At 34.7% G+C, this 12,019-nt stretch overlaps 1 protein-coding gene across 1 annotated transcript; it reads right to left on the bottom strand.

The window, feature by feature from the left end:
• Positions 1 to 7,168, bottom strand: LOC104110702 (probable sucrose-phosphate synthase 2). Its single transcript, XM_009620243.4, has 12 exons — positions 6,623 to 7,168; positions 4,430 to 4,662; positions 4,156 to 4,219; positions 3,364 to 4,062; positions 2,908 to 3,039; positions 2,694 to 2,825; positions 2,431 to 2,607; positions 2,309 to 2,362; positions 2,152 to 2,214; positions 1,088 to 2,029; positions 857 to 984; positions 1 to 534 (listed from the first exon to the last, which is right to left on the bottom strand). Exons 1-12 carry the CDS (start codon positions 6,908 to 6,910, stop codon positions 252 to 254), a joined length of 3,195 nt encoding a protein of 1,064 aa, XP_009618538.1. The 5' UTR covers positions 6,911 to 7,168; the 3' UTR covers positions 1 to 251.
• Positions 7,169 to 12,019: the final 4,851 nt, after the last annotated feature.

The raw sequence follows: 12,019 nt of genomic DNA, 5'->3' as shown, positions 1-12,019 counted from the left end.
TAACATAAGACAATATAATGTATTACCCTTTTAACGAAAGTCAAAATTTGAAATAGAAATAGTTAAGGTTAACTGTATAGAAACAGCCAAGAGAAAAAGGGATTGGTGAATGAGCTATATTTCTGCATAACCTGAAGTCAGGAAATGCTTTTGACATGCAAATTATTGCATTCCTTAAACTTTGCCAAAAGAAAAAATAAGACTGATGTATAGTATGTGACTTCTTGTAAGGAATAGCATTGAGTACCATCTTATTTGCCTAATCTAGACAATTGCCTCAATGCATTGGCAAACTCTTCCACTGATTCGTTTCCGCTGGTATACGTGATCAGGGGGCTCTCTGGTGGAACGACGTCTTCTCTTAGGTAGCTCCCTGGTGTTCTTAGCAGATCCTCCGAGCCTTCCTCGACAGCCCCTTTCAAGATCAGTGTTTTGTGGGTTCCGGATATAAGTTCCTCATAATCTGTATCTCCAGTTTCGCCGAGTATGACACACATGTTCGCCACGTTTAATCTCCAGCGTACAAAAAGATACCTAGAAAAATGACAGAAATATTGAGATCGTAAGATTGCCAAACAAATTGACGAGGTTAGTGATCCAGGCCAAGAAGGGGATAAAGTTGCTGCCATGTGACCAGGAGATCAAAGGTTCGATCCGTGGAAACAACCTCTTGCAGAAATGTAGGATAAGGCTGCGTACAATAGACCCTTGTGGTCTGACCCTTCCCCGAACCCCGCGCATAGCGGGAACTTAGTGCACCGAGCTTCCTTTTAGTGATCCAGGCCAAGGACATTTCAACAATATGTGAAATAATTTTCAAAGAGACTATTAGCCCATAAATCTGGAAAGACAATACCTGAGTGCCTGCGCCCGCGATGCAAGGAGCGGAACAACTTGCATTCGTGTTGAATTCCTGCAATACATCAAATGGCAGCGAAGACCCCTCATCCTAAGCTTCTGTCTCATATCATCTACCTTCTTTGCCTGAAGGTTATTAAAACATATATGTTAATTACTTGGAATACATTAAACTATCTGTAATGGTAAATTAAATTTCTCGTTTCAGAAAAAAAGAGAAAATATCCACCTTACTGCGATCCTTGATCAAGTAGGAAATGCAATGGGAATTGCTTGATTTCACATCTTCCTCAATAGCACTAGTGACAGATTTCTCCTGTTTAACTTCTTGTGTATTCATTAATTTCCAAATCGTTTTCCTTAAACCATCGCCACCCCACCGATATTCAATGTGTGACGAATAGTCAGGGTCCGGATAAAGCTTGCCGTTGTCTTCAGTGCAAGTTCCTGGATAAAACACTTCGCTCCCGCTGCTACAGATTAAAGCATCAAAATCATTTGCTTTAATGTTTCCAGATTTTAGAAATTCTGTCAGTTCGAACATCGACATAGCTGTTGAGATAGCAAATCCTGATACTCTTGCAATCTGTGGATCTGACTTAATGGCCTTAAGAATCTCCTGGATTATCTGAATCATTTTCTTTTGAGGAGCACCGTTTGTGTTGTAGCAATCTAGAGCGATTACAATTAATTTACGTCGCCTCCGTAACATGGGATATTTGCTAGGAACATTGTCCTTTTTGTCACCCTCGGACTCTTGTTTAGCTGTCTCCGGTCTCTTTATTTTGCTTAAAACCCGATTAACTTGCTCTTGTACTGCATCACCAGCTGCCGCAGACGCATCAAATGATTCATTTAATGATGTCTTTTCTCCGTCAACAGACAGTCGTAAGGACATATCTTGCACGTCTTTGAGTGAATCATTCAAGGACTCTTCCGCAGCCAGTTCATCTGATGGAGTGTCGGTTTTCCATTGCGGGTGTCTCATTCGACATGCAGCAACTCTGGTTAAGTATGTTCGACAATGTTCGGGCCATGAAAATAGGTGTATGTTCTTCCAACCGTTCTTCCTACACTCGTGCCACAGGTTCTTCTCTGATACTAATTTAAGTAGTGCATCGGCAATTGCTTGCTGATCATGTGGATCCACGAGCAATCCGTTGTTAAGTGCCTAATAAGGAAAAGAAGTTTACACAATTGTCATCCACTAGATTATTTCATGCTTTATATAACTCTAAGAGAACCAATGTATAGAACAAAAATGCTGCTGATCATCTGAATAAATGTTTATACCCGATGAATATCAACTGGACCGCCATTCTTAGTAGCGACCATAGGAAGTCCATGTGCAGCAGCCTACAGAATTTTACAGATATGCAAAAGAAAATTTAGGACATAACCATAAAAGAAAATTGAAGGATGCCGGAAGTGGATTAAATCCAGAACAAACCTCAATTAGAGTCAGTCCGAAGGGTTCAACTAAAGCTGGATTTATGAATACTCCCTGTAAAGTTTCTATACCATGAGAACCATTGTCATAAGAAAAATATCTCACAAATTGAATTAACGAACCTTCGTTTTGCCAGCAAGACGGTATATCTCTGGAACGTCGCTTTGCTTGTGATGTTTTGGGAAGGCGACTTGGCCATAAAGGTCATACCTATCAACCAACTTCAGAACAGTTGTGAGCACACTAGCATTTCCTGCCGACATCTCGTCTATGTCATCTCTATTTCCCATTATAAGTGTCTGCATCCAATATTTTGCCATTGTATTAGTATCTGACAATGTCATTCATTTTTAGCAAATTTAGCAACTGAGTCAAACCGATTTACCAGATTAGCAAGCTCCCTTAGCGGGCGACATTCTCCAAAGGCCTTCACGAGAGTGGTTATATTTTTCTTTGGATCTGGTCTGGACAATGCCAGAATCATTGGCTTATGTGGATTTGTTAGAAAACGCATGACCTGCGCAAAAGCCATGTACTTGAGCAGATAATCATTATTTGCACGTGACCATAGCGACATTTGTTTAAATTTTACTACCCACCTCAGACCATATGGCGGGGACCGCTTTAGGCGATTGTCCATCAGCATTAGTGAGTGCTGCAAGATCCCCGTCAGCATCAGCTGTGTCTTCCTGAGCCACAACATTACTGAAGTCCATTCCAGGAGGAATAACCTACAAATTGGTGTCACCAAAAGACAGTTTCAGAAGCACCGTCTACAAACCTAAATCAGTGGCGGAGCTAGGAATTTCTCAAAATATAAAATAGTAAACGCATGAAGAACCAAGGGGATTCAATATATAGCATATATACACAAAAATAAAAATTTGACCTAGCTAAACAGTGTAATTTTTCAGCGAAGTGGTGTACATCCCTTAATATAAGGTGGCTTCACCACTCACCTAAATATAGTAAGAGTTACTGAACAACAACAGACATAATATATGTGCGCGCTCGAGTGTATGTCCACATATAAATTCATGAAACGACATTCTTACCGCCATCCTTGGCATGTAGCGACCATGGCAATTGACTCCTCGTCTTGCACGAGCTCTTAAAACTCTCTCAAGTTTTACATCAAATCCATCATATAGTCCCCATTGTTCATCAATCTCTTGTTTGGTGCTTGTGATAACGAGTTCCGCAGCATCCAATGAGAGCTCCTCACCTTCAATCCTCCTCATGATCCTATATGTTGAATTAATATCCTCCTTTGATTGCCTGCCTTGCTTGATAAGCTGTTCTAGCTTGTTTCTACCGAGTGAATGTCCCGTTAGGACCATCGGGACATTTAAAGCGCCCGAAAGGAGAGCAGCACTATCCCCTGCATCGGCATAATGACCGTGAATTACATATGGCCAAACAGGTTGGCCTTCACCTATTTGTTCACCCAAAGCCTTTGACATATTAATGATGTGCGCAAGAGCTCCATCTACAAACTCCTGAATATAAGGCCATAATAATTCTTTCCGGAGGTACTTATCACGAGGACCAAAGGGTATCCTTATGATATAAGCTCCGCTACTTTCTCCGAGATCAGTGTCATCACCATCTTCAGGACCTGTGTTTAACATCTCTGTCGGCTCACCATAGCTCCAATCCACTTCAGGTGACGCAATTTGGCGAGTGAATAGATCAACTCTATATACACCGGGCATCTTAGCAAGTGCTTTAGCAAGCTCCACAACATACTTAATCTGAAAATTGGATAGACACGATAAGGATCTTAGTCCTAAGACGGCAACTTAAAAGGAAATAATTCCCATATTATGAAAGCGCCGTAGTTTTACCTGACCACCGGTATCAGAATCACGACCAAGCTCCATATTTTCACCTCGGACCAATCCATGCAAACTGGTAAAGAAGATAGGTAATATAAAATTGATTAAACTTTGACTTAGACATTAACTTAATTTAGAAGAGAATATAATCTTCTTTTTGTCACCTTCATTTGATGGATTAATTTACCCCTAAAAAGGAAGATTTTAACAATACGGAGAACCAAATAAATAACACAGAAATAAGCATTTGAATATATTATAGTTTGCATCAAAATATATGTACCTAACTAGGATGATATAAAGCTTCTTTTCCTTGTTGTTGTCTGACCACACTTCCAAATTGGAAAAGTTCCTCTGAAACCTTTTCCTGGGGCTGTCAATTGTTGGTGTCTCCCCTAAAACATCACCCTTTTCCCCTTCAGACAAGTCTTCCGACATGTCCTCTGTAACGTCTTTGCGTCCTTGTTCTCGTTCCAATCTCCTGTTTGCTATCCTCTGGAGATCTTCCCATTCCAACTACGAAAATCGTAGAATGGTTCAGTAGAAAAAAAAATACTTTCCCTTTGAATCAATTTAGATACAGTGAGGTAAAGTTATCTTAAGAATCAATTTAGATATTATACGATAAACGTACCTTGCAACACAATGACACATAATATTTGTGAATATCAAAAGAAGACTAAATGGTTAAGTTGCAAAAGAAGCAGTGGAAACACAGGCCAATATATTGGTGAAAGGCTAAAACGCCGGAATTACTAGAAGATGCAAAATCTATTAATTCATCATCAGTGGCCAATATGCTTTATATGAATGTGAAAATTTCCTTCCATTGCGAAAATCACAATAAAAAGAGATGTTGAGAAAAGCATAGAACTGTTAGACGGTTTAGGTTTAACACAACATAGAATTAGACATGATCAAATCCTCTTTCCTGAAACAATAATCAACCACAGAATCTTCGCGCACACGTGTCTCTGCAAGTTAGAAAAATCTATTCCATTTCCTTTTTCCTTGTATTCGAAAACTATAGTAAGTAGTCCATTAATTGAAAGCTTATCTCTAGTTCTGCGAAAGATACTCAAATACCAATCTAAGTTACAGTTTGAAAAGACATACTACAGCAGATGTAGCTCAAGAATTTCAAGAACCGCCAGAAGATCACATTTTCCGACTACAAGAATACAAGATTTACAATTTCAAATCTAAATACACTAGGTGATTTGTTCACATCTATCTAAGCTTTAGTGGTCCGTACACTACCGTTATTAAAAAAGGAAAAACAAGTACAAATGCACAAAGGAACATAAAACACAAGGCATAATAGGATGACAAGAAAATTACCAGTGCCCACTTATTGCACAACCTTACATTAGACAAAAACACAGAAACAAACAGAACATAATCAAAACCATTTTGACATTTACTAAATTCAAGAAAAATGAGCCAAAGAACAAAAACACAACTGAAAATTGTAGAAGAAACTACAGAAAAACATTTCCACATTCATCCAAAATTCAAAATTTTCCAAAAGGATATAAACACACTATTTCACAGCATCTTTTGCGTGGACCAAAAAAATCACCAAAAATGAAAGTAAAACAGAAACACATATTAAAAAAACCATTTTGACATTCACCCAATTTAAGAAAAATGAGCAGAAAAACAAAAACACAAGTAAAACTAACAATAAACCCCAGAAAAAACCATTTCCACATACATCCAAAATTCAAGATTTGCAAAAATGACATAAACACGCTATTTCACAACATCTTTTGCATGAAAAAAAAAAAAGAATGATCTTACAGAAACACATAAAAAAAACCATTTTGACATTCACCAAATTCAAGAAAAAAGACAAGTGAAAATTGAACAAAAAACCACATAAAACCATTTCCACATTCATCCAACATTCAGAATTTGCAAAGATGACCAACAATTGCAAAAATGACCCAAAAACACTATTCGCAACATCTTTTAAGGGGAAAAACATCTTTTTGCATAGAAAAATCACATGTCATCCAAAAAAAAAAAACCATTTTGACATTCACCAAATTCAAGAAAAAACACAAGTGAAAATTGAACAAAAAAACCACATAAAACCATTTCCACATTCATCCAACATTCAGAATTTGCAAAAATGATAAAAAATTGCAAAAATGACCAAAAAACACTATTCACAACATCTTTTAAAGGGAAAAACATCTTTTTGCATGGAAAAAAAATCACCAAGACAGAAATAGATATATATGAAAAACATTTTGACATCACCAAATTCAAGAAAAAACACAACTGAAATTTGAACAAAAAAACACAAAAACCATTTCCACATTCATCCAACATTCAGAATTTGCAAAAATGACCAAAAATTGCAAAAATGACCAAAAAACACTATTCACAACATTTTTTAAAATTAAAAAAAACCATCTTTTTGCATGGACAAAAATCACCAAAACAGAAATAGATATATATTAAAAACCTGCTTCTTCTTGCGAGCAAGATGCCAAATGCGCCAACACATATTCTCCAATCTTGAACTTCTCTCCCTTGTATTTCTTGTAGCCACAACTTTGATCCATGTTCTATGAAGATCAGTTTCATCAACTCCTGTTACAACTTCTTCAACAAAATACTTTGTTGGATTAAAATGACCTGTTAAATTATTCACATGTGATGTTGATGATGGTGTTTTATTATCTTCTATAGCTGATGCTCCACTGCTTAATATAGCTTCTAAATACCCATTTATCCATTCATTTCCAGCCATTTTAATCTCAAAAAAACTATGGTTTTCACTTTAAGATTGAAAAGATTCAATCTTTACATGAAAGATTGGATTTTTTGGCTAGAAAATTGTGTTTTTGTTTAATTTCTTCAAGAAAATGTAACAAAAAATGAAAAATGGTTTTCACTTTAAGATTGTAAAGAATTAAATTTTTATATGAAAGATTGGTTTTTCATTTTTTTAAAAAATAATTCTTGGGGTTTTTTTGGCTAGAAAATTGTGTTTGTGTTTGTGAAAAGAGATGGTGAGATATGAAAGAGAGAGATTTTGTATGTATATATGTAACTGTGAGAGAGAGGAAAAGGAAGAGAAACACGTGGCAGTTGAAGGTAGGACCGAGGAGTGACACGTGGAATATAAAATGTAGGAGAGAACAAAGGAGAGGAATGAAGTAAAGAGTGACACTAATTTCAAGGTTGTGCGATTCCCTATGCGAAGTGGGCGCCTGCTTTGGATCGGAAGAGAGGTTTTAGGAGAATTTTATGGCTTTCTTATTTATTGTTTTAATTTAAAATTTTCTATCTTTGTGCAAAATAAATAAATAAATAAATAAAATTTAGATTAAACATTTTGATCTTAAATGAAAATCTAAATTTCTGATCTTCAAAATAACTGTTTCAAAAAGATGTATTAAAATTTCAACCAAGAGAAAATATAAAATTTTATATATATATATATATATATATATATATATATATATACTTAGTTTCTACGTTCGTGCGCGATGCACGAATATTTTCAATCTACTATTACCAAACACGTTAAAAAAATAATAATAAATTTTTAATAACATAGTATTCTAAAACTAATTATATCTAAATATATGCAATGTTTAATAATCAGTTCCTGAAAATATAGTATTTCATTTTTCTTGTAATTCTCTTCGCATAGCAAAGTAAAAGTCACTAATAAAAAGAATAGGATATTATATTTTTAGGACAATGCAAAAAAACTCCAATAAATATTATATTTGATCAGCATCGTTTTTCTTTCTACAGTAAAAGATGTAGAAGATTAGGTGAAACCAAAACAACAATCATATTAATTTCACCAAATTAATTCATTGAATTTTAACCAATTAAATATTCATAAAAGTTAGAAATTTAAACGCATAAGATTATCATGTAAATAACATACTCATATGATCACTTAACATAACAGTAATTATACAAAAAAATAAAATACTGATTATTGAAACATTAAAATTATGCAAATAAATAGCAATCTACCTTAAATTATGTATTAGAGTAGTATTCTAAACGGTATTGAAAGAAAAATAAAATAAGTTCGACTACAAGTTCCAATTAATTTTTTTCATAGACTATTTTCTGTCTAGGTTTTCTTGGTTATCCATCTTCCATGCGAGATAGGATAGAAGTTCGTCTTTATAAATTTAATTAGCTCTGTTTTTTCGAAATTATTTTTTTTAAGAAACGAATTTGAACTAGACTTGATATTTGGGCATCATAGAACAAAGAATTAGCAATAAGAACCAAAATCCAAAAGTATTATTTGTTTGGATTTTGGAACTCTAGTTCGATAGCCAATAGGCTAAGTTGTCTTCCAAATTGGAATCAAAATTTTCTTGCTTTGGGAAGATGCCAGTGGGCTAGGGAAAGCTCTTCTTGTCTTACTTTTATTTTGCTTTGAACCGATTTATTTCTTATAATTGAAAGTAATAATTTTTGTGTGAGATCAGATTATCTTATTATAATGAGAAGGAAGAGTCACTAAACAACTTAAATTTGTAACATAAACCAAGTATATTTAAATACATGATTCTACTTTTTAGTGGAACTCAACGTCCACATAGTTTAAATTTTTTTCTAATATTTCAAGTTTATCCAACATGTAATTTGTTTCTTTAAAGAAAATTTTAGTTTATAAAGGGTATAACTGTCGGTCAATATTATAGGGATATTTTCGTCATTCAACATTTAACTTTCTAGCATTCGTGCTTTTATAATAATAATAATAATATATATATATATATATATATATATGCTCTCGACAAGTCGCTAAAAGTATTACGAACTTACATTTGAATATTAGAATAGCGGATTACTAATTAATTTTAAATCGTGTCAGTCGGCGAACTCAGTCATTAATTAGTTACTAACATTTCAAATACTATTACTGATTGTTTATCATATTTTAGCATAAAATCATGCATATTGCATTATGTAATCTAATGCATAAAATTTAGTGGTTTGGTTATTACAAATTTATTTAGATTGGGTCTGTCGTTATGAAGTAACTCAATTTACTAATAATATTTAGATTACGTCACTCATCGTAGAATCGGAAAAAGGTCAAATATATTCCTCAACTATCGAAATTTATTTAAATCTATCCTCTGTTTTACTATTCGGTTATTTAGGACCTTACGGATGGATCAGATTTGCCCTTATTTTTTTTAAGAAGAGTTATGTGGCAGCTCCTTATTTAAAGACCCAACCCCAATTTAATCTACCCGGTTTCAACCCGTTACCTAACCCGAAGTCTTATTTGGTAACCGTTCCTTATGCATGGGTTTCTTCTTCCTCATTTCATATTTCACGACAGTGTTGTTTCTATTCGACTTCAATTTGTGAAATTTTAAACAAATGAAGCTTCGTTTCCGCTGCCAGGTTTGTTTAAGTATTAATTTTTTTAGATCTTTTTTCTTTTTGGGTTTGAATTGGTTATTATGATTCTGTTGTTTGTTGGATTCTGTAATTTTAATTAGTTGGGGATGTCGGAAAGTGTAAATAAGAAAAGAAGCATTATAATCAGATCCAAAAGGTAGAGCGTGCATTTTGAAAATTTCGTGACCTCCATAGCCGGACCTTCAAAGAGTTCGAAAATTGAGATTACAAAAAAAAAGAGCGTCGGGTATGAAATTATGACAGAGTTGAGCTGCGTTTCTTCTTGAAAGTATTATTTAGAACATTGTTGGAAAGCTGGTACGTGAAGCAAGAGCTAAAACTCCATTAGAACTCCATTGAAGAAAGCTTTGAAGCTTAGCTCAAAAATTGGGTTTTATAAATGTGAACTATATCTAGGGGGTGTTACTGAATTTTGTTGGGGATCTCTTAGGGAGCTTAAATCTCAAATTATAACAAATTTGGTGAAGATTTAAAGAAGTTGGGTTGGAAATTTTGAGCCAAGAATCAACAAAGATGGAAGAACAAAGCTAGTTTTCCAGATTTATGCACAAGCCAGATTTGGTATTATCCACTTTACGCTCACTAACGGCTAACCAGCTTTGTAGTCGGGCAACGGGTCGGATAATGGATAGTGATTTTTGAACTGGGTAGATTAAATTGGGGTGGGTCTTTTAATAAGGAGCTGTCACGTGACACTCAGTTAAAAATAAGGGCAAATCTAATTTATAGTAGGGAAAAAGGCTAAACATACACCCCTACTTTCATAGATTGTTTACATTTAATATTCGTTATACTATCAGGATAAATTTACCCCTACCGTTATACTATCGAGACAAATTTACTCCTACAATCCACAAACTTTTAAAAATATCTTTTGATCTATTAAGTAATTCAAAATCTTTCAAATTTCTTTTATTTAAATCACTTGTTGTTCTTGTTGGTCCACTATTTCTTAAAATAATTAGCATTTACCTACTTTCTGAATTAGAGAGAAAAAAATTAAATAATACAACCAAATAAATAAAGTATAGTAAATTAAAAAATCTAAATTAGGTAGTTTTTCTAAATTCTAAAAGTATTTACAACATCCCAATTTTAATGAATTCGTTGCACCAAATATATGGAGACTTTGCAAATATCAGTGATTGAAGTTGAAAATCCTCGGAGACTTTACATTTTCTAATTCAACTTTGCTTAATTAAATGCCTACACATTTTGCACTCTTAAGTTAGTCGATCGAACTCTATACTAACTAAGCAATGACAAAATATATTTGAATGTACATGTCCATACATGATGATCAGCTGCATATAATACACAATAAATAGACCCACTAAATATATGATTGAAAAGTAAATAAAATTTTAAACTTATTTTATTTATTACAAAAAGAGAAATGTGTGCATAGGTAATAAAAAAATTATAAATAATTTGTATAGTCTAGTAACTTTAGCGTTCACATCAATAGTAATTTTTGAAATTAAAATAGTGGACCAAGAAGAACAATAAGTGATTTAAATAAAAGGAATTTGGAAGATTTTGGATTACTTAACAGATCAAGGGATATTTTTAAAAGTTTGCTGATTGTAGGGGTAAATTTGGCCCGATAGTATCACGACAGGAGTAAATTTGGCCCGATAGTATAACAGAGATTAAATGCAGACAATATATGAAAGTAGAGGGGTATATTTGGCCCTTTTCCCTTTATAGTATAACGGTAATGTAAGGCCCAATGAAAATTTTCCTAAAAACCTGAATTTTCGTGATGCCGAAATAAGCATAGAGGTTAATTCGGACTTTTTGGATTGAACAGTGCGCTGGGGAGTTGAAGGAAAATGTTGGGCAGAAGTAGGCATTTCTGCGGCCCATTCTGCGACCGCAGAATGGTCGCAGAGTGAGTCAGTTTTCTTGGTTATTTTGATGTCAAATTCGCGGCCACTATGCGACCGTATAACCAGTTTGCGGGCCTCACTCTTGTCGCATATTCCGCCTTGGAATTTTTCGGAGGGAGGTTCTGCGATGCACTATGCGACCGCAGAACCGTTCTGCGGTGCATTATGCGACCGCAGAACAGGTCTGCGGGCCGCATAGTGACCGCAGACCTGGTCAATTCCTCTCCAGTTTTGGCACCCCAATTTCGCGGTCATTTCGCGGACCGCATAACCATTATGCGGTCGCATATGCGACCGTAAAACCTGTTCCGAAGCTTTATTTTTGGGTTTTTAAAACCCGACCCTACTTCGTTAAAATAGATGTAAGGGGCAATTTTTGAGCAAAATCTGATACTCTAGAGTGAGAGAGAGAGAGTCCTAGAGGGAGAAAGTGATCTTCTTCAAGTTACTCTTCAATTCTTGCATAAACCTTTGAAGATTATCAAGAGAAGCACCCTAGGTTTTCATCCTATGAGGTAAGGTTCTATCACCAAGCTTTTAATTTCAAAATG

Source organism: Nicotiana tomentosiformis, chromosome 9 (assembly GCF_000390325.3).
Source record: "Nicotiana tomentosiformis chromosome 9, ASM39032v3, whole genome shotgun sequence".
Lineage (NCBI taxonomy): Eukaryota > Viridiplantae > Streptophyta > Magnoliopsida > Solanales > Solanaceae > Nicotiana > Nicotiana tomentosiformis.
This window is presented reverse-complemented; position numbering and strand designations above follow the sequence as displayed.

Excerpts from the sequence above, each read along its gene's own strand:
- LOC104110702 (XM_009620243.4), bottom strand. The coding sequence starts at position 6,910 with ATGGCTGGAAATGAATGGATAAATGGGTATTTAGAAGCTATATTAAGC. Across the intron at positions 2,608-2,693 it reads TAAGGGAGCTTGCTAATCTG|ACACTTATAATGGGAAATAG; the intron begins GTAAATCGGTTT and ends TATTGGATGCAG. Across the intron at positions 535-856 it reads TCGCGGGCGCAGGCACTCAG|GTATCTTTTTGTACGCTGGA; the intron begins GTATTGTCTTTC and ends TCATTTTTCTAG.